Source organism: Watersipora subatra, chromosome 10, assembly GCF_963576615.1.
Source record: "Watersipora subatra chromosome 10, tzWatSuba1.1, whole genome shotgun sequence".
Lineage (NCBI taxonomy): Eukaryota > Metazoa > Bryozoa > Gymnolaemata > Cheilostomatida > Watersiporidae > Watersipora > Watersipora subatra.
This window is the reverse complement of record NC_088717.1, coordinates 26406976-26434512: the sequence shown is the minus strand read 5'-3', so window position 1 is coordinate 26434512 and position 27537 is coordinate 26406976. Positions and strand designations below refer to the sequence as shown.

Below are 27537 nucleotides of genomic sequence, written 5' to 3'. Positions count from 1 at the left end.
TACTAGTCTCTTTGTTCCAGTGCTCCTTATTTATGGCCTGACAGAGAGAGTAATGATAACTCTATGGTTTATTGTGTATGTAATTGCGCACTCAGTTTTATTTCTTCCAAGTATTTTTAAATCGCTTCTAAGATACTCGTTCTACAGTGCGCTCTCTGAAAGAACGATTACGCAAGAAGGTTATTATCTAGCCGAAAACACAGAAGTCTGCCAAATTTTAAATTGTCAAACAGCTTGAGTTGCAGTCGGATAGCAACACCGCTGTCTTAAGTACCCAACACAAACTAGGGGATGTGATTGTACTGCTCGCCTTTCTAAAAATCAAAGAAAAATGATCTTGGCATTCGAAAGCCTTGAAAGGCCGAGACTTGGCCCTGAAAAAGATTACAAGTTTTGCAACAGAATCCTGGTTAGGAACTCTCTAAAGTATGAGCCGTGTGAATACGTTCCGGTCAGTACCGCTTGTCAAGGATAATCTCAAGCTATCAGTGAAATGTCATCATATCCAGGTGATTGATTTTGAGGTAGCAGATGATCCGAGATCTTTTTTATGACTTCTTATTCCTTTCCTTCTGCTAATCGTATTGCCTCAATACTTTTCATTCTTTGCCTCTTTACTTTCCTATCATTCCATGAACCGGCAAAGACTAGAGCTTAAGTACTCATTGTTGATAAACTTGCGGTTTATTGCGATTCATAGTGGTTTTCGCTAGATACAACTATTTTAAGTATTTTTCTTCTAGATACTTTTAAATAAGCACTACGATATTTGTTTAAGAATATATTTACCAAAAGATCTTAAAATAATTACCGATTTAGAATGATGTTAGAGTAAGGCGATACAGCAGAGAAGAAGAGTGCGTCAAATACTGGATATCGACCATAATATCTGCTTATTTAACAAGCTTTCAACATGCAAATTTTTAACTTTGTACACAATTTGTAGGTTGATCTATTTTATTTATCTACATATATTGTTGAGTTCTGTGAGTGAAGAATGCTTGTAAAACAAAAGCATAGAGGTCATTTGTAGGGTAAGTGGCTAATTAAAGTGACACAGGTGCAAACCGAAAGCGGAGGGTGGGGTAAAATCAACAGACATAGAGACCTGTATCTCTAGTTTCTTTACTTTTTACTGATTATATGCGCTGCGTGCTAAGAGGGAGGCAGAAATATCAGACGCTGCAAAAACAGTCATGATACCTAGCAAGTCAAACAGAAGCAACTTTGTCTGTGGCTGTTTTTTCTTGACAGCCTTGTATACTGCTGTGTTTCCACGCTTCAAATGGGTTTGGAGGTTCCATGTTGAATGGTTTAGAGTTCCAATGAATTCTGCCAACGAAGCTGTCAATGAATTTGCGCCCTACCATTTCAATGATTCGGAGTTGTGCTATACCTTTTCAAGGTTCGCTATGTATCCCTCAAAACAAAATTCATTCAAGTTTCTCACAGCAAATACCTTTGCACAAATTTAGTGAAATGAAATGGCGTCAAATGCATTTGGGTTTTACCACTTCTATGATTCAGAATAAAAGTGACTCCAAACCCATTCAAAGCATGGAAACACACTGTATGTAAGCTATATATAGGCAATAACCTCACTGCTGGCCTGTCTCCAGTAAGCTAGAGGGTGAGGCCTTTACTCGCTCACAAGAAGTTATTATCATCTATTAGAGCCAACACAGTGTGATCGCTAGTTAAAACTCCTCCCAAATGTACGCCAATTATTACAAACAAAACCCTGGCGTGCTTCCAAATTTTTAACGAAAAACAACACATTTAAATTTAGCTTATTTTCCATCTTAACAAATACTGGCAACAAAAAGACTTGTTCAATGTTTGAAAGGCAGTCCTCTCTCATTTGACTCATTGTGAAAGACAATAACTGTCTTGATGAAACAAAAGGACTGCAATCAAAGTAACCTAATTATGAATTGTTTGCACTGTATTTTATCCTCACTCTATTGTCATCTTGCGGTTGCGCTCTATGTATTTAGCTCCGTTATCGTCAAACCTTTTGTGTCGAGACATTCTTGCGGATGCTGGTTACTCCACTTCACAGCTATGTCACAAGACGTCTAGGGCTCGACTGTTTTGGCTTGGCTTTGTTTTTAAGCACCGACTAGGTTCATTACCGCTTAGTGTTAATCACTGTTTATTCAAAATCTAAAACGTTGGTTAACTCTATTGTAACATTTCAGCAATTTCATCTTTGTTTGTGTTTTTATGAGTCGGCTTTGACAGACTTACGGTCAAATCTATTGTTTGTTGATGAGTTACAGTGGCTTGGCCAAAGACATTTGTACTCGAGTTGACCGCTTTGTTTTCTCTGCGAGTCTCAGTTTAAAAAGTTGTTTAGCTTCGTTAAACATTTGGCTGAAAGACACTACTTCGGTTGGTAAGTTCAGCGAAGTGTTTACAACTTTGATAAGAGATTAGATTTAAGCCATGTAACAGGGTGTTTAGACTGTCAAGTTGTTTCTATCATATTTTTTAGTCATTTTATGCGTTGATTAGAAGGGTTTGGTACGACACTCAGGAAATAGTTAACAAGCTCAAGTGTCTATATATCTAAAAGTCAGGGTCATGTCTCTATGCTAATCACATCTGTTAGTTTTAAATACTGCAGCGATTGGCATATACATATTATAATTGAACTTGGGCAAAATTTTATATATTTTATTCGAAAGTATCAGTATTTTCTATCATTTATGATTATTTCTGATGTTTGAGATGATCTGACTGCCTTATAATTGACAAAACCTAATCGCCGTTGAAACGCTCAAAAGAAAAATAAATGCGAAATGACATCACTAGTTGCTATAATTGCTATAGCTGATGTCAGCTATTGCGTTCAAGTTGCAGCGCTGCTTGTCTTTATTCTGTCTTTTTGCAACTATAGGCATTATAATCGCACTTTCGCTTACTCTGAGCATTTTAACTCTGATCAAGTTTTGTCGATTTTATTCTTGAAAGCATCCTAGCAGTCAGATCACCTCAAACAGCAAAAGCAATCGCAAATGATAAAACCATACTGATACGTTCTGATACAGTCTACTAAGTTTTTGTGTGAGTTTATCTTTAAGCACTGCTTAGCAAGTAGGAATCAGTTTGATGCCACAAACTTACTATGTCGACTTGCAAGTCAAGCTGATGGACTTAACTTGAGAACTTTAATGAAGTTGTATTCATGATCTGTTGGGCAAGTGTGCGGCACTTCATGTTAGACTTTATTCTAGAGAGAGTAGTCATTATTCTAAGAATAATTATAAAATCATCTAACATCATCTAACGTAAAATCTAACATAAAGGGCTGTATACTTGCCTAACAGATCATGAATACAAATTTCTTCACAACTTTTTAAATTTATAACTGTTTAAAGCTTAATTTAAAAGTTTTTTTCATCAGATGCATAATTCATAACAAATAAAATCAGAAAGTCTTTAATTTATACAAACCTTTATGGAATTGAAATAATACTTTGCAAAATATAAAATTTGATGGCGGAAGAACTACTCATTTTTTTTGGATAAACTGAGCTGCCCTTACATTTATAGACATGATTTTCACAATAAAATATCTCTGTACAGTATAATAGTACTGCCATTAAAATAAGCCATGCATGTTTGTCAAAGGCACTGTTGACTATCATGCAGCTCCTGGTGTTGAGTTGGTTTTGAGGGCCTAATCTTCTGGGTGTAGACAAAACTTGTCACTAGGTATCAGCTTATGCAGAATTTATGGTGTAAAGCACGCGATCAACTCGAGTCACACTCACAACCTAACGCTAACGTTGACAAGAAGTGCATATTAATAAACCTGTATCTACCTACGCCTCACCGATCTACAAGAAACTATGCAACAGTAAGCTTGCAACATTGTTTGCCTTTTTGAATGAATTCGAGCAATTTTTATCATTATAATCAACTGGTTGCTCGGTGTAGGGTTTGGTTGGAACTTTGGAACATTTCCTGCCCAGAAGGAAGTATTTTAGAAGTTGGTACCATTATTAATTAGTTTGTCTAAATGAAGATGTACTCAGCAATCTTTTAGTGAACCACTTGTGCCAGTTTAGCATTTTTCGTTCCATGAAGAAACGTCAAAGCTATGCAAACTTTACCCTTACCTGTTATTTTAGAATTGTATCACATTGTTTAAAATTAAACAAACATGTTACTATTGTAGAAATGACTTGGCCGATGGGCAAAATGGTTGGATAAGCTATTCTACAGACACCAAGTTAAACCATCAGAGTTTTTCTCAACCCAAATCATTTTTCAAATCCTCTCATAAAAACAATAGTTTTGGTCGTTTCCCCCTTTCCAAGACCGTCAGCTTGAAAGCCTTGAATTCTATAGCCAAAACCATCAAAGGAAGGTTTAGTCAGGAGAAGACAAAACTCCTGGTTCAGCAATCAAAGTCTACTGAATGCATACTATCTGCTGACAAAAGCCAATATACCTGCAGTGCAGCGACAGCAGACCACAAGTACTACTCTGATACTGAAGAGGTCGATATGCCTGTTCTACGACGGACAGAATCTGAAGGAAATGGAAACTTTACAACAATGCGGTAGGTCACCAGCGCAATATTTCAAAGTATATACATATATATACATGTATATATATATATATATGCATGCATATATACAGTGTAATATATATATATATACACAGGGTAATATATATACATATATATATATATATATATATATAAATCGTAATGTTTGTCTGTCATCTGCCGTCTGTCACTTATGTGTGAAGTTAAAAAATATGAAATGTGAAAAAATGCTTTGCACAGGATTTGAACTCAGAACTTTCAGGTATGCAGACAGGAGTGCTAAACCAATAGCACAACTGTGACTGACACCTTACCAACTGGACCACCTAGACACATATGTCATATCCAAAGAAATTGTGTACAATTGTTCTCTGTGGTTTATTGGCTCATCAGATCATCTCTGACAGTCGACGAGACCACCATAGCTCTAGTACATATATTTGTATAACTATACTTTAACTGCTCTAAAACACACAGTTTGCTAAAGCACAAAAAATATCTTAAAATTTATTAATCAGAGTTGTGCTGTCTCAAAACAAAATTAACATTTCAGTGTACATATTCACACTGTTACCTGCTTAGTCATGACAAATAATGCTTATTAGTAACAAGTGCCCATGCACCACGGCAGTGTAAAAATTAAATGTTTTGCTAGCGCCTAATGATTACTCAAGCTGGAAACAAATTGTCGCCCGATTCTGTTTCTGTAAAACTTGCTTTATTTACCCTATACTTGGCTCTATACATAGCACACTAATCTCTCTCTTTTAGTTATACACACATACACACATACACTGAAATTGATAGAACTTAGTGTGCTATATTTCAAGCCAGTTATAAATGAGTAAATCGAATTTAATTACAAACATTATAAATACTCTATTCAAGTAAGTGAAATGTCCAGTAAAATGTTCATTTTGAGCTGTTTTAAATACCATTAATGCAATACTCAAATATTGTTAAGGGTTAAAAAAACTGGCTGCCTGCGACTAACAACATTATAATACATATTGTGACTCAAAATATGCAGAATGATATGATGCACATAAATGCTTGTAAACTGACCATTCTAACAAAAAATAAAGGTTAGGTTAAATAAAAGTTAGGTGGAACTGTTAAATTTAACTCAAAGTTAACAATAAATCTTTTGAGCTTTCAAACAACTCAACCTCATCATTAGGCAATAACAAAGTTACAATGCCAACAAATAAGTCTCACTTAATCCTGAAACTTCTGTAAGGAGTTGTGCCACCTTTGTTGTGACAACTTCCAATGGGACAACAATGCCTGATTTTTTGCAAAGCGACATTAGCTGAGAGTATACCAACAGTTTTTCATCATAATTGTGAAAATGCCAGCTAAAGCTAAATCATCACACGCCTTATTGAAGTCAGTGTTATTTAAACAAGAAAGGCTGTGAATGTTTATAATCCTTACATCAGAAAAATTGTTCATGTTTGATTGGATTTCTCGTGTCGGTGACACTTAATAACATTGCAATGCACAATATAATATGGTTTGCAAAAATTGTCAATGTCTAATAAGGCTATAGCCTCCTTATACAAAAGTTAGTAGCAAAAGAACAAGTACTAATGCTCTTTGCCTAGCCATCAACCTAAACTTGGCTATGTAAGCATCTCAAGGTCATGTTTTAGTCAGTTGTATTTTAGCACTACTAACTAGAGAGTCCAGAATTAGATGAACAAATAAACAACTTGAAAGTCTACTAGCATAGAAAGACTTGTTCTTGGCATAAACTTTTAGTTCAGGCTCGGGTTCAAGGTCAAATTAGCTGTCAACTATGTTACACAATGTACACTCAGCTTCGTCCTTTAGTTCATCGCATTGAAACTTGTTTTTTATATTATTTTGTTTAAGTTAAAACTTTTTTTCATTCAAAAATCATGGCCTGAGTTTGTTTTTTAAGCTGTTACATCTTTCAGTTTTTATGAGTAACTTGTGGTTTTCCATCTGGTTAGCTGGAGTTATCTTCCTAGTGAACCCATAACTAAGGCTATAGAAGCTTTTTAACAAAACCAACTCTCTTTTTCTGCTAGTCTTTTGCTATTAAATGGTGTTAGCATTGAATGTTCTGTTACTTTGCAACTTTAAAATAGGCAACAAATGACAATCTTTCTAGTTGCCATATTCTGGGAGGCAGACAACTCTCAAAGTGACAGAGTAAAAGAGGCACTGTTTCAATGAAAGCAATACAGTTTATGACTTAACAGTGTTAAAAGATAAATTCAAAACACCAAGCAATAGGTAGTAAAAATCTGTCACTATAACATCTTCTCAGCTTGTTGATGGCATCCAATGATGTCAGCTGGCAGCTGATAAGAATCCAATGAAGCTCACCGTTGTTACAAGACAGATTTGTTTAAAGAAATCCAGGCAGTTTATTCCTCAAAGTGTTTATCTAATATCATGAAATCTGTTGGTATCGAATAGTTGACATTTGACACCTGCCTCTTCTTGTGTCAGTGCTTAGCTTGAGTTGGTGTGACAACCTACACGAAGTGCTGGCAAGTGCTCTCAGCTTATGATGCTGTTAATTTGTTGAATTATCCCATGAAATGACGGAGCTCTGTTTTCTATACCGCGGTGAGTTAATAGAATTTGATGACAAGTTGGGCAGGTCAATGTACATTGGCTCGCTGGCTCAGTAAGACAGTGATATAAATAGAGTGGCTAAAAACAGCTTTGTATGTTTTACCTGCTGAGAAAACTAGCCAGGCATAAAATACTAGTTTGTCAATAGGGTTTTTCGAGCACAAATGAACATATTTTTATGGTATTAAACTTTCCAATAAGAGAACTTTTGCGAATCTTGTAACGATAAGATAAATATGTATCATTTTTTCTACTGGTTTTTGGGTTTCATGAAATAATTCTAATATAACTAATGATAAAACTTCACTCTCAATAAAAACGTATTGTGAAGTTTTAGATGTCAACAGCATTCAAGAAAAGTGACTTACGCTAATGTTTAGCTCTTTATTAGAAATTAACTATTTTATTAATGTTTAACTGGGCCAGAAAAAGTTAATGCAACCAACTTACTAATTTAGTAATACATGTACAATCAAAAATCAATAGCATAACATGTACAATTTGAATCGCTTATTGTTTACCACTTTTTTGCTACCTACTTCTATGTACAATAAGTTTTTTTAATGTTTTTGCAAATATAACTATTGGTTTTCACAACAGTTTGACATTATGATAGTGCATAAAGTTCAAGGCCATCATGTTTGTCTTCACATGACCTCACAAAAACCATCATGAACAGAATTAGTTATATATAATAATGTCTGGTTTTACAGCTGTGCGGTTCTGTTAAACCCTATATTCTTTGCACTCTCCTTTCAGTACAAAACCATAAGGGTAGTTTTGAGCATAGCTAAAATATTTATAGATTTATTCTCATCAGGTTATCCACGCGAGCTCATCTGATAGGCTTAAAAGATTTAACGGATGAAATGCTTTTTGGTTAAAGAATTCAGACTAACTGTCAATGATTAAAGATAAAAGAATGAATTTAATTAAATTTAGGTTTTAAATCCGTGTAGTATGCGAGACTTGCCAGAGCTCGTTGGATAAAATATACTAATGACGTGTGTTCAGGGAATTCTTGCTAGCCTTCCATCATGCCTGATTTAACTGAGCGTATCATGGGAGCCGTATCACCATATTTCATCAGGTTTTACTAATTATTTTCATAAATAGTTATAGAATCTATTAACTACCTGCGCTAATGTGCTGGAGTCTCGATAGTATGCTGGAGTATCGTGGGTGCGTGGTGAGAGATCATGGTGTGTAATAACGATGCACACAAATATTCTGGAATGTGGAGAGGTGATTGAATTGGGCAGATGGTAGTGTACTTGGCTGAGAATCTGAATATGTAGGTTCAACTCCTGAGTGATGTAATATGCTTTCCTAAAGCGCTTAGCGCGGCTTCGAGCAGAATAATGGTCACGGCTCTTATTATAGTAAAGATTAATAACAGACTTTAACATATTAGTTGCCATAACAACAAACTTTAACACATTAATTGCCATAACAACAGACTTTAACATATTAGTTGCCATAACAACAGACTTTAACATATTAGTTGCCATAACAACAAACTTTAACATATTGGTTGCCATAACAACAAACTTTAACATATTAATTGCCATAACAACAGACGTTAACATATTAGTTGCCATAACAACAGACGTTAACATGTTAGTTGCCATAACAACAGACTTTAACATATTAGTTGCCATAACAACAAACGTTAACATATTAGTTGCCATAACAACAAACTTTAACATATTAATTGCCATAACAACAGACGTTAACATATTAGTTGCCATAACAACAGACTTTAACATATTAGTTGCCATAACAACAAACTTTAACATATTAGTTGCCATAACAACAAACTTTAACATATTAATTGCCATAACAACAGACGTTAACATATTAGTTGCCATAACAACAGACTTTAACATATTAGTTGCCATAACAACAGACTTTAACATATTAGTTGCCATATGACATGTTCTAGCTATGTTAGATAATGCAGTTTATTTTTTATAAAGAAAATTTATAGCACATTTTACTTGATAACCATTCGTTCTATTCAGCTGGGCAGTCTATAAATATGAGGGTCAACTTTGAAAATGTCTTTTAATCAATTTTATTGTTTAAGAAGATGTTAGACAAGAATATTTATAGTGTGCAATATCAATGTTAGACAAGAATATTTATAGTGTGCAATATCAATGTTAGACAAGAATATTTATAGTGTGCAATATATAATATATAATATATAATATCACATACTAACAAAAAAGTGAACAATTAGAATAAAAGTGAAATATGTCGCTTCAACTCGGAGCCCTGAAAAGGTAAACCTTAGTTTTTTTACTATTCCTGTGTGTCTACAGCTGTGTGTGCCATGATGGATACCTACAGCTAAGAAATATATAAATGAATTAGCAAAGATTTGAGTGAAAAAATTACTGCAGGCATACGTACGTATGCACGTACGCACACACATACGCACGTTTGCACATACGCATGTATGCACGCACATATGTACGTATGTAAATACATATGTATGTATGTATGTACGTATGTACACACATATGTACATATGTACGTACACATGTATGTATTAGAATGCTTCAATTTTAACACACAGTGTAAGTAGCAGTGTGACTATTCAAGAGCTATATTTACCATTGACATTGATTATAATGACACTTGTGTGTAGTTGTTAACATTATTTTATTAAAATTCTCATAGCCTGGTAGCTTCATCAAAATACAGGGTAAATGTGGTCTGTACAAGGAAAAATAGATTATGAATATTGATGTATATTGCAGATAGCAAAAGTTACATTTTTTCAAAGCTGCATCAGAACTTGTTTTGATCTATAAACAGTCTTGTGTAAGTTACCATATCTAAGGCTAACATATTTTTTTATTAGCATTCTCCATGCAAATGGTATGTCTTTTTCCATTTTGCAAACCAGTTTACAGAAGAATCTGCCTCTCTCTTTATTTACACTCACCAAGTACAACCTTAAGCTCTCTCTATATACAACATAGCACACGTAATAGACTGAGCTCTCTCTCTCCCTCTCTCTCTATACACAACATAGCACACGTAATAGACTGAGCTCTCTCTCTCTATACACTACATAGCACCCGTAATAGACTGAGTTCCTTAATACTACGATTCACTTGTCGAGATTGAGCTAGCCTTAGATAGGTTTTCAACATTTAATCCTAAACTTTAAAAGAAATAGTTTTATAAATAGTGTTGGTAAACACAACAAGAGTCTGAGATTTTGAGCAAAGATCTAATTTAGCTGTATCTCCCTTGTTTTTGGGAACGACGTGGGACCCTAAGGCTACAGAGTGCAGATTATTATCTCAATTGCTATGATTCCCGCCAGCACTTGCTGACATTCTTTCATCATGTACTGTAAACAAATGCATGTGTTCCCCAAGTGACTTCCCTTATCTCAATTATGTTGACTCGGTCCGTCGAAGTTCAGTTGCCATTATACTGCTGTTAGACTGGTGTCTGAATTGAAAGAGGAGTTTGATAAGACCAAAAGAGCATGGCCACAACTAGAGCTATATCTTTCAACAGCGCGTAATGTTGGCAGGCTTAAATTAATAATGCAATATAGTGTAGCTGTGAAACTCTGCACCATAAATTGTTACATGGAATAGTGTTTTACATATACAACTTGCAAGCACTGTGAAAATGTTGAAGCACTGGCATGATATAATCAGAGCTCTAGGGGTGACCATGTATGTTAATTAAAAATATTGCAGCATTCACCTCACTAAGCGTATAGAGCGATATGAATATGTGATATATATTTAGTCAATATGAACCAGTGTGATACCAGGAGCTAATCATATCAATGTAGAAGTCAAGCAAATGAGCTAAATTTCAAAATAGCTACAAAAATTTGCGTTCTTGATCTGTTGCCCAAGAGTACAGCAATTTGTGCCAATTTATACTTTTTTGCTGCCAGACATTCAGAAGAAGTAATTAGCTTATCATTATTCTAGGCGTCACTTAATGTACTTAGCAAGGCATCTATAACAAGCTCATAGCTTTCATCGTTTGAAACCCAACAACTACTATTAGTACTAGTATAGTGTACTAGTGTACAGAGTGGGTAACGAATACAGCTGGTTTCTCCCTGTTGAAACCTCATAACTCTACTGTAACAGCGCTAGCTTATCTTACAGCATCTTCACGTGGTATAAAGTGTCACATTCCCCAACGCCATCACTTGGCAGCTAAAATATATATTTGTTTATGCTACAGACAAATTTGCTAGCGCATGACAAAATCTTTTCATTCCAATCCACCTATTGCATTCACTCATCACCACACCCTACCATTTGAGTTATCTTCTCTTTTCATCTAAGTTTTCTGATTCGTAATACATAAGTACTGTATAGGCAATTATATTTTGCTTGTAGATATATCTGGTATTATATTTGTTTGTTGGCATATGCAAAGCACAGCTAGAGGAATTTAAATCTTGTGGGTACGTTCAGTTCAATTGACAAATAAAATGCATAGTTACAATGGATTAAGGTTCGCTTTAACTTTCTTTTGCTCGGAAGATTGTGCCACCGACTTGCTTTCAATTGTAAACCGAAGCTTTAAAATATGTAGAGACAAAGTCAATTCATATCAAAACAAACACAGCCTGAACACAAGGTGGTCGGCTTCGCTTACAAAAAACTCTTTTAAGCTGGTGAAAGGCTCTTTCAAACTTCGTATGTAAACAGAATAGCAAGTTTACTAAAAGAAACAGAGTTAGTTTTAAAGCAATTTATAGGTTTCAAAAAACTGTTTATAATCTTCTATGTAGCAATATTTCTAACAGGCAGTTTTAACCCGAAAGATTTCAGTTGTTGCTTGAAGATGTAAGTTATGCCTTTCAGAGATATCGAACTCTGTTGACCTATTCTCTGTGTCTCTAAGTTTGGCTAAAAATTGCAAATCATGTGTTAGACTTAAAAGTTGAAGCTTTATCTTTGTCTAGTAATTTTTATGCTGCTTTCAACATGACAGCAAAGAATGTTCTGTTTGATGATAGGAAGGCAAAAACTGGATGCCTAGTAGGTGCAACTAGAGGTCGAAACTTGCACATTAGTTCTGAGCCTCCATTCCTAATTCGTGGCTGGGTTTGTGTGTTGTATTATGTATAGCTAAAGGCTGGGTCACGCTATGTCACCGTATGTCAGTGTTAATTTCAAAATAATTCGATGATCGTCTGCGATAAAAATTTTCAAACTATCACAAACCATTCCCTCTTACAATAGCGAATAGTCTAAGGCGTAGCATTCTTACTATACAACGTGATCACAGAAATGAAAAAAGTACTAGTGTTGCAGCAACTGTCACAAAAGAAAATGTTGACCAAGCAATCTGTGACAGCCAATCACCATCGTCAAAGTGGTGCACATGGTACAAGATGTCATGGAAGCTTGGCGAACTATAGACAAAATTTGACTGCTGCAGTGTTTCTCGACGTGTTCGGGTTGCCTCAGCGCTCCATCAGTTTACGGTGTACACAGTCTACGAATAGTTGCTGAGAGAACAACTCCAACATAGGGCAATATAATGTGAGCCATTCTTTTAGAGCAGACCTTAGTGACTAAACAAGCTTCCCTACTCCAAATCACATGAGGTTACTATTGACGATAGAAGCTCAAGAAGGGCCCTACCCTCCTTTAGCAAACACGATAAACAAGTACCCATGATTCATCAGTAAGCAAATATTGTGAGTCATTAAGAAGAGTGCAACTACTAGCATGTAAACTACTCGACGAGTTAAGCTGAGGACAAGTGTAAACTCTTTTGCCATCTCAAAACAAATAATCTGTAACTATGTTACTTTGCTATACACATTGCCAAAGTAGTTTGTTTAGTGATAGACTATGAGCCGTGCTTTAAGCAACAGAATAGTTTAACATCGACACACAAGTAATGTTAAAATATTTGTTATCCTCAGAAACTTTATTAAATTATATGTAATCCACGTGAGCTTGCAGAGAAAGAATTGAACAGCAATGCTAACCGCGCCTTTCTAGGAACATTCATCTATGTATACCGCAGTTACACATTCATCCATCGTGAATAGCTCAATTCTTCTCCAAATTGCCCCTTTGTTCGAACCACTTTGTGCCATTTATTTCTACCCTATTCAACTTCACGTTGGCTAATCTTAGACTAGGTCCAAGCCACTCATTGTCATATCATAAGCGCTTGTGCATACGTAATGGGCAGATGCGGGCTCGGTATGGATTCATAGGCTACACTTTGTACTAGCTCTGATTGATAGCTGGAAGCATTAGATGCGGTGGACAGTAATTATAACACACTAGCAAGGCTCTTGGTAAGCGTGTACACGTTGTACGTACTGAGTCGGTATAATGCAATAGTCATCTAGTACTTTTACATGGAGTTAGAGAGTTGACTTTACTACTACCTGCTGTACTAACGCAACTATTGGATACTGCGTTAAGAGGTACTTGTATCAACTTTACTATTTCCTAATTGAATTGCACCGACTCGACTTTCAGGCATGCTTAAGAAACTAACGGCTATTTTCATCTTGTAGCAGTTGTACGATGTTTCAACAGTTCTTTGGTTTGTAGTCAGCCATGTTGCTCCAAACTCATCCAACTAGTTCTAAACTCTGGGTAATTTTTATTGAGCTCTAAAAGCAGGAGAAAACTTGTAGATCGAACTTGGAAGTTAAGCTAAGCTGACGGCGCTGCAAAACCATTAATGCAGTTTCAAGTCATTGCAGAACAAGCTGGTAAACCAAAGGCTGCTATAGTTTGAGCAAAAACCTGTCTGACTTGCGAGTTATTTTGTGGATGACAAACATAGGTCGACGGAATGAAGGGTAGAGTGTCAAGTCATCGATATTGGACTATATGCATGTTGGATACCAAAAGGCATCATGTATCCCAAAGCCAGTTTGTACAATATGTCACAACAATAAGCATGACATCGCCTTTCACCGTTTAGTAAGGCGATATCATGATATCATTCGTTAAAATGTTTGAACATAGTCGAGAACCTGCTACTTTGACAGGCGCTGAAGGTGTAAATAAACATGGCTTTCAAAGCTAGCTGAGGTTGCCCGAGTTACACGCGTACGAGCTTGCAAGTTTGTGGAACTTTACTTTCAAAACTAACAAATGCAGACAGAATGTCTAGATTCCAAGCATTGCATAAGCCGAGGTTATATTCTAGCAAGCATTCGAGTGACAATTAAAAAAAGAATAACGCTTAGCACGCTTACAGACTCGAGTGCGTGAGGGTTGTATTAAGTTCATTCTACTTTTGGCTATTGTAGTTGCTCATATCTCCGCCAACCACAATGGCTCTTCATGTTATTGCTTGATTCATCAGCCCCTTCTATACTCTTTCTGAGTATAAGTAAGCAAAATTTGCATCACAATATGTTTCATTGTATTCATTGGGTGCATTTCCCCCTTTCCCTTGTGTCATCTTTATCATATCTTGTCATATACCTCAGTTAAATAGGTTAACTACTGCTGAGGTCACTGCAAGCATAGAGCGATGCGGTTAGGCTTTTGTTGTTTAAATTAGCAAATTACACTTTCAACTTGTCTCTCTCACTAATAGAGGTCCGAAATGAGCTATACCGGAATTTATCTGTTGAAAATTATAAACAATGACTCGCAGAGATTCACCAGGTTAATTTTTGTTTAGATTTCTCATACTGAATTTAAACATTCAAATAAAACTCATCTCTAACACCCTGAGATATTTTTTCTCAAAATCTAGAAAACAGGATCATTCAACTCTATTGTAACAATTATATTTTCACAAGGTCTAAATAAGTCATTTACATATAGAAGAACAGACGTCACCTGTATGTCTAATGCGTAGTTCGCTGTCATCATCGTGATATTGTGACTAAATTTCTTTTCTCTAGATACGCTGTTTCAGCCATGATTAATGTGTGGTCAATCAGTAAGCATATTAAACAAACACAAGCAACTCGCATGATTTGCATTGACATCTTCACTCTGCTATACTGATTTATTCAAATGTCATTGGTTAGCGCATTTGTTCTCCTCAAATCGTTTAAAGTTGTAAGATCAATGATTCTCTACTTCTCTTTCTATCTCATCTAATTTAATTCCCAGAGGTCTTGTTACTGACATTACCTAGCAATATATAATACAGTTCCTAGAGGTCTAGTTACAGACATTACCTAGCAATGCATAATACAGTTCCTAGAGGTCTTGTTACAGACATTACCTAGCAATATATAATACAGTTCCTAGAGGTCTAGTTACAGACATTACCTAGCAATGTATAATACAGTTTCTAGAGGTCTTGTTACTGACATTACCTAGCAATATATAATACAGTTCCTAGAGGTCTTGTTACAGACATTACCTAGCAATATATAATACAGTTCCCAGAGGTCTAGTTACAGACATTACCTAGCAATGTATAATACAGTTCCTAGATGTCTTGTTACTGACATTACCTAGCAATGTATAATACAGTTCCTAGATGTCTTGTTACTGACATTACCTAGCATTGTATAATACAATTCCTAGAGGTCTCGTTACTGACATTACCTAGCAATATATTGCTAGTTTTCTTAGAGGTTTCGTTACTGACATTACCTAGCAATATATAATACAGTTCCTAAATGAATCACTACCACCACTTTTTATCAGTATATGATATAGTTTTTAGAGGTGTCACTACTACCACTAATTGTCAGTATATAATAAAGTTTCTAGAGGTGTCACTACCATCACTAGTTATTAGTATATAGTACAGTTCCTAAAAGTAGGATATCACTACCACCACTTGTTATCAGTATATAATATAGTTTCTAGAGGTGTCACTACCACCACTAGTTGTCAGTATATAGTACAATTCCTAAAGGTATCACTACCACCACTAGTTGTCAGTATATATTACAGTTCCTAGAAGTGTTAGTGACACCATAGTCATCCTTCCACTAGTGTCTCCTCTCCTAACCTTAACGTATGTTGAAATGCTTGTTTATTTTGTATCATTTAGCAATGAGATAGCAATAGATCTGGCCTTTCAGTATGTTTTTATAGCAAACGTTTGGTCACTTGAGGCAAAACTATTTAAAACTGAGTGAATGCTGAAGAACTAGTAAAACTAGTAGTATAAGTGTCCTAGGGTAAAACTAGTAGTATAAGTGTCCTAGGGTAAAACTATAGTAGTATAAGTGTCCTAAGGTAAAACTAGTAGTATAAGTGTCCTAAGGTAAAACTAGTAGTATAAGTGTCCTAGGGTAAAACTAGTAGCATAAGTGTCCTAAGGTAAAACTAGTAGTATAAGTGTCCTAGGGTAAAACTAGTTGTATAAGTGTCCTAGGATAAAACTAGTTGTACGTGTTGATAGAAACAGATCATGTTTAGACTGTTTTGCTTATACACGCCAAAGCTGAGATGTGTGTTTGAATTAGACCATTGATCTTTATATGTAACACATTCCATGGTTGAAAGCTTTTTCTTCTGCGCGAGCCGCCTTTTTGTCATTCTATGAATAGTACATAAACAGCGGCACACCATGGACATACATCTTTTGTGTAATTGCTATTATTTTTGAAAATAATGTCTCCAATTTACCGCAACAGACCAATTGATTTATTTGATTGCCGTTGGATGACTCAACACAATATCTCCATTAGGCCATTCATTGAATTAAAAACAAAGTATGAACCAATCAGCAGCCAACTTTACTTAATTTCTTTATTGAAAGCTAAGTTATTTCTTACCATAAAATGGCTAAAACTTTTGCTAATAAAATAAATGTGTGTGTAGCTTTAAAAATTCTTAATGCTCAGCAGAAGGAAAGAGAAAAGCTACCTTATAAAATATGGAAAATAATTTTTGTTGTAAATGATGCATTTATAAAAGATTAGCGGTTGTGAAGTGTCAGCCCTGACCAATCCGAGCCGCAAAAACCTCTCATGGTAGCCAATCAGCTGACGGCTGCCTCAAAATGAGCTCAATGTTTATTAATTGAAATTAAAAACTGTTGCAAATAGTTTGGTTTGATTTGCTGCTAGTTCAAAATTTATGAAATTTTAAAAACATTAACTTATTTGAGTCACCGCTGAAATGCCATAATAAGCACAATTGGAAATCCAAGTGCATGAGTCAGGATATGTGCTATCATTGGTGCGAACAGTTCTTTAAGCTGGTCTGTGCACTCTGCCTGCTGGTGGCTGCACTTTGAAGCAAGGCTAATTTTATCCTTAGTCAATATTCGCGGAGACATAGCTAAAATATTTCTCTTATCTCCACCATATTACAAGCTGCATGAAAGCAAAAGACGTGTCGCATACAGCAGAGCTATGTGTACAATGGCTTACTATCTTATCTAGCTAATTCTAGCTGAATGTAAACCAGTAGTTGATAGTTCATGAACACAAGTAAGAATGTTATCTTTAGACCAAGCGCAATCTCTTCAGCGCTTATAATAACCTGCCCTCAAGGTGATTTGAAAAGGTTTCAGGCTGGCCTATCTCTTTTTAAATCTTTCAAGGTATGTTAGATGTATGTTGATGTATTATATCGCAAATTATTAAATAAATTATTATAGGTCATTTTCTTAAAAATGACTTGCAATGATTTATTTTATAAGTCATTTTTGTAAAAATGAGGTTTTCAGCTCTTTGATGTATTTACTTAAACTCTGCCAGAGTAGATTGCTCAAGAGCTTTGCCACTTATATCATGAATCAATGAGCCAACATTTGATGAGGTCAACACCATCAGATGGGAATAAACTTTTGTTGCTAAATTTATTGAAATATTAGACTTTGCGTACTTCCTTTAAAATCCTTGAGTTCCTAGTGATCTGGACCTATGCCTGCAAACAAGTTGGGACTGAATTACCAATAAAGGCCATTGCTGGTGACAGGAATAGCATCAACCTTGAACTGCTTTTTGCAACTGGGCATGTATCCAGTTGCCAGAGGTTTCCTTGCCACCGGACTCAGAAATGTCCAGCCAAAATCATAGCACCATTGTTTGTGTAATACTGGTTCTTAATACATGCTCAGCCTCTGCTAGTAGTAAGCTAAGCGAACATTCTGCTCGATCTTCAAGGGATTGCTCACACAGGATCAATATTCTAACATAGCAATGCTGTTACCATCACACAATGAACCAGTTTATGGTTATGTATTGATGGTATCAGACCTTGCAACCACCTGTTTGTATTAAAACATTGACCATATTTTGGCATTTCCGCTTGTCTAGCGGGAGCCATCAATGATTGTGTTGTTATTTGTCACATGTTGCTGATAATCCCATCTTGATGGTTATTCTCATAGCTGTCTGAAACTGAATTCCCACCATTAACACAATAATGGCCATAATGGCCGAGCCTTGTGTCTAATAGCTCTATGGCAAGGCAGTTTGAATTCTATGTCATTAATGCATGAAATTTCTTTGTCTCCGCTAATCTCTATGAAATATGTCGCTGATTTATAGGGGGGATTGATCTTTGATGTCGGGGATTAATTTCTTCGCAAGCCTCGTTATTAAAATATTTGTAAGGCTTCGCTGGCTATTTTTTTGCCTTTTCCTGTTGGTTACTGTTACATAATTTTTGGTTGCTAATGATTTTGGCGTTGTAACTTCTGCTGGCCAATTTAACCCACTTCTTTAAAAAGTATTTCAATCCCAACAAAGATCGTTGAGAAAGTTTTTCTTCCATCAGCAGTAGTGTATTTGTTTATTTTAACTCGGTCAATCCCAGACAGCTTTCCCTTAAACTTTATTGTGTGCTTTTAATTGGCTCACGCAGGCAGATGATCAGATCATAGGCAACTGTATTGAAATACATGTACTATGTATGCTTCTAGACACACAAGTGTGTTGCGCTTGTTTTAAGTACATGTATTTTAGTGAGTTGAAATTAAACTAATAGACATTTATTTAAAGAGACATAAATGTACTTCTGATACTGAAAATGTTAAATTTTGAGCAAACTTGGTTTATTTTAGATTTTTCATGTTTTTTCTTCAAATATTGCTTTATTGTGAGAACTTGATAGTCTACTTTTCAGAGGCTAGCTTGCGCCATTTTCTGAGTCTTGCGAAGTCTAATTAGTTGGCTTAATAGAAACTATAAACTTGTGGTCTTTCCTTCTCTTACCACCTGTGCATTTAGTAAAAGCTCACTCCTCAAATAGAGTTCTAAGGTAAACCGCAAGCTCGTGGCTGACCATATTCTTAAACTTTGACCTTAGAGATTGGAACAAACTACAATTGATGCCTACTCCACACACTTGCGTGGATTGCAGATGCCATTCAACATTACGATGATACAGAACCATTTCTGAAACTTAAAATAAATTTGACCATTTTTATTGGTTTTCTAGATGCTAGCGGCTACCATTGCTAAAGAGGAGTAAAAATGAAAAGGGACTTCATAGGTGGGAAGAAAAAAATTGTGTGCTCTATCTTTTCAACTCACAATAGTCGCGTGAGGCGTGGAGGTTGTACTCATCACAAACATTTAATCAATTGAACGACTTTCGTCTTCTTATGTTGATGTTTCTCGCCGACATCATTTGCTATTTGAAGGTTCACCTTGTCTAGTGATTATCTGGCATGCGAGGTGTCTGAAGAAATGACATGTAAATTATGTCTGCCGGTTTTGACTCTTCATAATTCTTGTCTGAGTTTTCTGCAAACCAAAGCACACTGAGGCATTATTCTGAGTCCGATATTACATAATTTTTTGATGGACCATTGACTAGAGAAAGTTTGAGTGAGTGTGAAAATTTGGAAGACCCAAACCACCTGCATCTCAGTGTGAAATTGAATACCCAAAGAAATGTGTTTGTTCCTCTCTTTGGTCCTTGTAAACATTAAAAGTAGTCATTAAATTAGATCTAAATGATAGGCACATAGTTAATCATGTACTTACAGCAAAGTAAAGAAAATGACAAGCCACCTACATTAACTTTCACACTTATATGAATTAGAACAAATCTGCCTTTTGCAAAGTAGCAACTAGTTTTAAGGCTAAAAGATAAATTTAATGTTCACTTCCATGACTATAAATTCAAGTAGGCCTAATTCATGTTAGTTATGAGAAATTTTGATGAATAAAAAATATACACATTCAAAATATACAGAGTTTTTCTGTCAGAGCAAGCACAATAAACTTGATAGAACATTTAGTACACTGAAAATAGCACAAAAACAGCTTGTTGGCACTGAGGCTAAGCAACTGATCATGAATGTCCATGTTTTTCTGTTTTGAAGTTATATAAGTACTCAACGTTTTTCAATGTTATCAGAGCTGACCTTGAGTTTTCTAATGGTGCTGCCTGTTCAAAGTTGTGTTCAATGGTCATTTCTGTACTAATACTCCTGAGACTGTGTGCTCAGCAATAACATACTTAGCCAATTGAAAGTCAGCTGTGGAAAGTGCTCTAAACAGGCACCAACCCAATAGCTCAGTTTCTGTGCCACTGTAAACATGTGCTGGACACAACAGGCAATGCATTGCTGCCAAACCGCAACCAAGGCAGCCACGACAGCCATGACTTTAGAATATTTTCAACAATAAATGAGTAGGCTTGCAACATCTTTGTGATACGTAAACAAACTTAAATACGGTGAAATGCTTTGATATGCTGGACATGAGAGAGTTCAGTATTGCTCATAGACTTTAATCATTGAAAACTAGAAACACTGAAAACACTGCAACTATACAGTTTCCCCTCAACATTTCGGTTATCTCTAATTTTAATTTTTCAATTCACCCATTATACATGCGCAATTCCATACAACATTTATATAATGAATAATGTTCTTTTATATAGTACACTCCCTAGTTTTGTTCATTTACTTGTAGACTTTTATCAGAAACCCTGTGTTTTTAACAAAAATATGTGTGAAGTCACATGGTTTTAAGATTTTTATCTGTCTCTATTCATTGGGAATCGCTTTAAAGGCATTGCACTTTTCGCAGGTTATTTGGGTGAGGGAAAAAACCGATCAGAAAACTGTTTTGAAATTGAAGTTTTTTTGTGACACACTTTTGCATTGTCAGCATATTTTGTATCTGATATAAAATATAACGAATGTGGTTGACTATGTAACAACTGTAACAAATTTAATTGAGCCTTCAGCATGCGAACCAGGAATTTGCTGACAGCTGATCACAAACCCATTTAATTTTGGCACATTTGCTGCTCAACTTTGATTATAGGCCTACTGTGATCAACTATTGTTGCAAATAACCTTTTTTCACCAGGAAATCTTTGAAAACCAACTAATTTTTTTTTTATGGCTATGACCTCTATCTGCCATGATTCTATCACGACTGACCTATATCCGCCATCATTTGGGCATGACTGTGACCTATGTCTGCCATGATTCTATCACGACTGTGACCTATATCTGCATAATTTGGTCATTTCTGTAACCTAAATCTGGAAACATTTAATCACAAATGTGACCTATATCTGCAATCATTTTATCTGATATCCTCAAATGATTTGTTACTTAAAGCTATGCTAGCTTCTAAATTCTGTTCTATGAATTAATTGATCTTTGCGGATGTCAGAGTTAAATTAGCATACTATGATTTTTATTTATCTTTATCTGCGAGCCAATCACCGAAACCATCATCAGTTGCTTTGATATTTTAAGCAGAAGATTATACAAAAAAGATTAAAGGTGATCTACGAAGTTTAAAAACACATTAGATGTTATCTGACTCTGGATGGAGAACTAAGTTTTTCCGGATCAGAATTTATTGACATGTAAACTCAAGCTGGAAATAGTTTATCATACTTTATCACCTTTATCTGTCTCAGTGTAAGTCCCGTCTCACTCGGCTTCGCATAGTCACAGTTCATATATGCGAAGTATAAAGGCTGGCGGTAAAACTTGCAAATATTTGGTCAAAATCAATTGAATACACTGGCTAATAGTTTGTTTCTCTATCGTGTGTCTATGCATTGTTTGTACTGTGTTTGTGCAAGCAGTCCTCTCGTCTCCACCGATCGACTCTTGTTTGCTTGTTTGCTTTCAGTGACTAAAATATAAATTCATGTCTAACAAGCCAATGTTTGTTATCAATGTAGACAGACCTACATGTTAGCGTTTTGCTTAAAATACTTACATCTAATTGGTCAATTCTATTATCACTGAAACACTTTTTCTATTTTTGAAAGTTATCCAAAGTTGAAAATAATAACTATCATCGCTAGCAGTAATAACCTTGAGCGGATAGCTCCCGTAGGCCTTAATAGGTTTTTGGGAGTCATTAAAATCCAGGAACAAGCTTTAGAAATAAAGCAACGTGAAGCCTGATTGGCAGATTCAGTCACTCATCCCAATCACGGTGAATCTTTCTGAAATTCAGCTTCTTAAACTGGCTCCGTTTGCGCAGCCACAGCTTTTGCCTTTTCATATTTTGTTTATGCTAATGGGTGCTTGAGGGTAACATTATGAGCATTATAAAACACCGGTCTGTCGGTTTGAGAGCTGGTTTATGAGTCCTAACCAAAGTTAAGAACCTCTACTATTGCTGCAAGTGTTAAACACTAATTCTAGTAAGTTTTATGCCAACTATTTTTCATTCATAGAGTTTTCAGAAACTTCCAGAATCATTTCTAAAAATAATTCCCTCTTTGTATTGCTTAAGATTATGTTGCACAAAAACTGGTAACTCGTTGGATTTATGCAAGATTGTAAAAGTAACTTTAATTTTTATATATTATGTGTATATATTATATTGTCAATCAAACTCGTTGCAAGCTTCAAGTGCTAACTTGTAAATTCAATACTTAATACAAACTTTCTAATGCTGTGCAGTATTACAGCACTCACAAACACTTGCTAGCACTTGTTAGCACATGCCAGTATGTCTTTATTGCATAGACCTTCATAGTTTCTGTGATGGTGCTAAGTGAGTTAAGAATCACTGGCTACAACACAATACTGGAGGTTTGTTACGAAATTCTTTGTTTATGCTAAAATGTGTCATTCTGTGTTTAATACATTTTAATCAACACTGTGTATCTTCTTACGCAGCACTACAGCCCTTGTGAGTGAATGAAATATAACTTTAAGAAAGGGGGTTTCAAGGGGAGTAAAGGGAGTAGTCTGATGGGGCTATAAGAAGGAAGGCTCTATTAGATTTAACCAGCCTTGCCACTAAGTCTCTAATCTTTTTGAGTGAAGGCGTGTAAGATTTACTGTGAGTAACCACAACACGATGTACTAGTTGATACACCTAAATCAATGTAGTCATTTCAAGGATTATGCTGCCAGATCTCTGTTAGACTCTGAACCAGTCAATCCGCGTGTTTACAGAGGAACCTGAGGCTACTACTTACCAAAACTTTAACAATCCTCGGAAGGTCTTTGTTGCTGATTAGCACTTTCTCTCTAATGACTTTTGTTTTTTTATGATGAGTCATGGCTAAATGAAAGCTAATATGCATTTAACTATAATGCTATTCCCTAACAGCTTTTAAATATACACTGAGTGTATTACTGGCATGCATACAGATACATGCAGCACTTGTTTCAAGGGGCATAGCGTGTGAGAACTTGATGTGTGTAGTATGTAGTTGGTATGTGCGTAGGGTGTTTGTAGCTTAGCTATAGGAATCTAGCGTGTGTATAACATGTGTTTAGCATGCGTGAGTATCCACTACCCACCAGATAAAATGGCTGCGGTCTGCAGCTGCTGCAGTTCTGCTATGACAAACACCCAATCACACATAGGTATCTATCATTCTAAAGGCAGAAGTACACTAGACAGGTATCTATTGAAAACTCCATGTCATAACAAGCTGCTGATACTTACGTAGACTTAACTCTAAGACTAAAGAAACAAGGTTACACAGCGGGTGTCTAAGGCTAAGGAAACAAGGTTACACAGCTGATCGCTATCTGCTCAGGTAGATTAGGATTATCACCGAAGTTCCGCTGATTTTCATTGCCGAGCGGGAGATGAGATGACTCATTTTATATACAATAATCCTCACATGATCTCCTAGTCTTATTGCTTTGTTTTTATTGGTAAACATTCCAAAGAAAAGGTTAGAGTCAAAGTTGAATATTACAGACAAATTGTTAATTATACTAATTCACATGCTAGAAGGTTCTCATACAATAGGTTTTTCCTTATTTGTACCAAAATGAACTATGATAACTTTTTGGCGATATTTTAATCAAAAATGTAATAACTAATAGGAAATTTTCATATTTGAGCGATCTATATAGCAGCAAGTTACAGCTCCAGATAAAATTAGATTGATGTTCTAAAAGTTGAGTTTTGCTAAAACATAAAACTACAATATTCGTCTGTTAATTTTTAAAACTAAATGAGCCCTACCTCTTTAATCAATTCTATACACAACATTTATATATGATAGAAAACACTTCTAAAGTGCCTGCTTTTCATACCTTTCATGCTAAAAATGCTTGCTACATAAAATGTATTATAACCATACTTCCTGTCTTGCAATGTTATGACTTCTTTTTGACGAGTTTTTGTCTCAAAATTTTTAAGGCCAACCTTTTGATGAGCTTTCTTTCAGTAATTTTGATCTATCAAATTTTGTGGATTTAAACACTGTTGATATTTTCTAGCATAGATGTTGTTCCATGGCTATGGGTGCATTAATCTTCTAATCTACAAACTTATTTCCGTCCCAAGCAGTGACTTATAGAGTTATATAAACATATATATGTAAATTTGATTACAGTATTTGGCAGTTAATTTTGTCAGCAGCAGATGCATTTATAAATGTTATATCCTGTTTTACCATAGTATAATAATGCAATAAATTACCATGTTATCAAGAATTAACTCAGATTTTTGCATAATATTGTCTCAAAATGACCAGCAGACTTCATGTTTTCTACCAAATCCTTTTAAAAGAAGCCTAAGAAACTGTTTATTTTAACTTGTGGCAGACGCATTAATCAGAAATGATAGCGTGTGACGTGTAAGGCATTTAATACGCACACAGGGGATTAAGCATGACACACTGACAGATGAGCACAGGTTCTTTAATTTTCTCACGAAAACTCAAAATGCTTGTGGAGTGTTTGTGTCTCACGATGGATTTTTCATTTTTGTTGAATTGTATTTTGAAAACACTTCACAGCTTCTCTGATGAACAGAATCACAAACCATTTTTAGAAAATTTATTTGGCTTTACATAACATTTATAAAATAATAGGAACAGAAATGCGTACGTTCAGTGTTGTATGGCACTAAAAAGAATTTTATTATGGATGCGTGTGATTTCTAGCCTTTTCTGTATTTTTAAAACTATTCAATTTTTTAATTTTACTGTAAACAAAAGCAGAAAAATAAAAGATTGATGTTTTGTACAAGCAAACAAATAATTTTAGGAACACTTGAGCTATAAAAAGTTATATGTTTATGGTTTATTTTGAAAACAAGTCGCTAATGAAGCATTGTTACTTGCAGCAAGCATAGGCCGACATCCTTATGTACAAGTTTAAGAACTGACGATAGATTCACGCCTATACTCTCTCATGCCCAAAGTTTTGAGGGCTTGGAACAAATGCGTGAAGAGCAAAACTTCCCGCTTAAACCTTGTCAGCAGCACTCTTCTATCTCTACAAACACAGGTCAGCATTACTAAGCAGTACAGTAACTCAGAGCGGAAACCAATTCATTGCAGCTTTCTTCATTTTGCACCACTTTGGTATTTTGGTTCTAACATCACGTGATACACCTAAAATATAAGATTTGCTGCATTTTAAATCTTAATTTACAAAAGCTTTCAAATTCAACTTTGTAGAATTTAAGTGCAACTTTTAAGAAATGTGTTCTGGGTACTGAGTCATTAATAATATATTCCCCATTCCTAACGGCGGTGTAAAACTTGACAATATATTCCTCAATTGCTTTGTTAATTCTTGTAACTGTCATATTCTACTAAATCCGTGCCTCACACCGTACCAAATAAAAATACAAGAAACTTAAAGTGACCGAAGGTTTTTACCTCCTTAAATCAGAGCAGGTGGCTAGCTGAGCTCGACTAGATGTGGCATCACAAAGGTTGCTCTCGTAATAGGCTCTGGGGATAATATACTCCCCTACATAATAGTAAATCTCCTTAATCATGATACTGGTGCAGCTGTGGGTGATGGTTTATTATGCTTTAGTACTATTTAGTGGTACTGCCAGCCACGTTCCCTACTATTGACCAGCTCTTCATCCTGTTGTTTCAAAGCCAACCAACTTTTTTCAAGCACTTAAACCTGTGCTTTTTTGTATCAAAGCAGTTTTTCTTTCTTCTTCAGTCAGGTTGTTATGTATTTTAAGATTATATTCTATAGTAGTTGTACATGAGGCTCGGTTATTTCTGCAGTAGTGTGACAGGATCTCGGGTCAATCTCTTTGCTTTTTATGTTTCTTTTGGACACACTTCAAGCTCTGATAGCGATGAAGTGTGCAAAATTTATATCCGCTTCGGCTGAATGGCTTGCAGGGCACCAACAAAGATCCATGTCGCAAAGAGAGCTCGCTCACCATTCAGATGGAATCGTGGACGCGTTTGGTTTTGCTGCTACGAGTGGATACCATTCATTTCAACCAGGAAGCAGCCTGCACTACAGTAGACATGACTCAAACTTAGACTTTTCTAGAAGACCCTCAGAGGTAAGAGTTTACATTGTCCCATGTTTACACTCACCTACCTGCTCTGACAACACCTGTTACAATTTACCATATTAGTGAGTGCTCCTCTCTACACCTACCTGTACCTGCCATAACAATATTCCTATTTATTTTACTTCACTGTCACTGCTATTGCTTCATTATTATCGTGGTCTAGGGGTTCAGAAAGCTTGACCTGCAAACAACTGGTTCAATTCCCAAAAAAAACCACTGGTGGTGACAGGAGTGACATTGAACTTTAAATTGCGAAATTGCTCTCCACAACTGGACATGTCTCTAGCCATCAGAGTTCCCTCTGTCACCAGACTGGGACATGTCCAGTTAAGATCACAGAGCCATTTACTCTTAAAAACGAACCCAGCCTCTGCTTAGAGTAAACTATGCAGACATCATAGTCAATCTTCGAGAGATTACTATACTATTACTACCACAACTACTAGCCCCAATCTCCTTAGTAGTAATTACAGCCTGCGGATTTTGACCCTATTACAAATTACACTACTAGTTGACACTTGTAAAATTGCTGGCACTACAACACCTGCTACTACTTGTCATTTTATTAAGTACTCTCCTCTATCACTTAGGCTGCTTTTCTAATACCCATTCAAGCTTCAGAATTTTGTTTTCATTAATCACTCATTAAATTTGATTTATTGAGCAAAAAACTTCAACAACTTCAGTGTGTCCAATC

General features: G+C 35.7%; 1 protein-coding gene across 3 annotated transcripts in view; it reads left to right on the top strand.

The window, feature by feature from the left end:
- The first annotated feature begins 4483 nt into the window (after positions 1–4483).
- Positions 4484–27537, top strand: part of LOC137405600 (serine/arginine repetitive matrix protein 2-like) — a 75582-nt gene continuing 52528 nt past the window's right edge. Inside the window, exons 1-3 of one of the 3 annotated variants that reach the window (XM_068091912.1) lie at positions 4484–4573; positions 25629–25792; positions 26659–26828. In XM_068091912.1, the coding sequence (XP_067948013.1) occupies positions 4518–4573; positions 25629–25792; positions 26659–26828 (390 nt within the window). In that variant the 5' untranslated portion in view covers positions 4484–4517. Of the gene's footprint in view, positions 4574–13397; positions 13629–25628; positions 25793–26658; positions 26829–27537 lie in introns of those variants that run through there. The other 2 variants (XM_068091916.1, XM_068091913.1) reach the window with 2 other exon arrangements.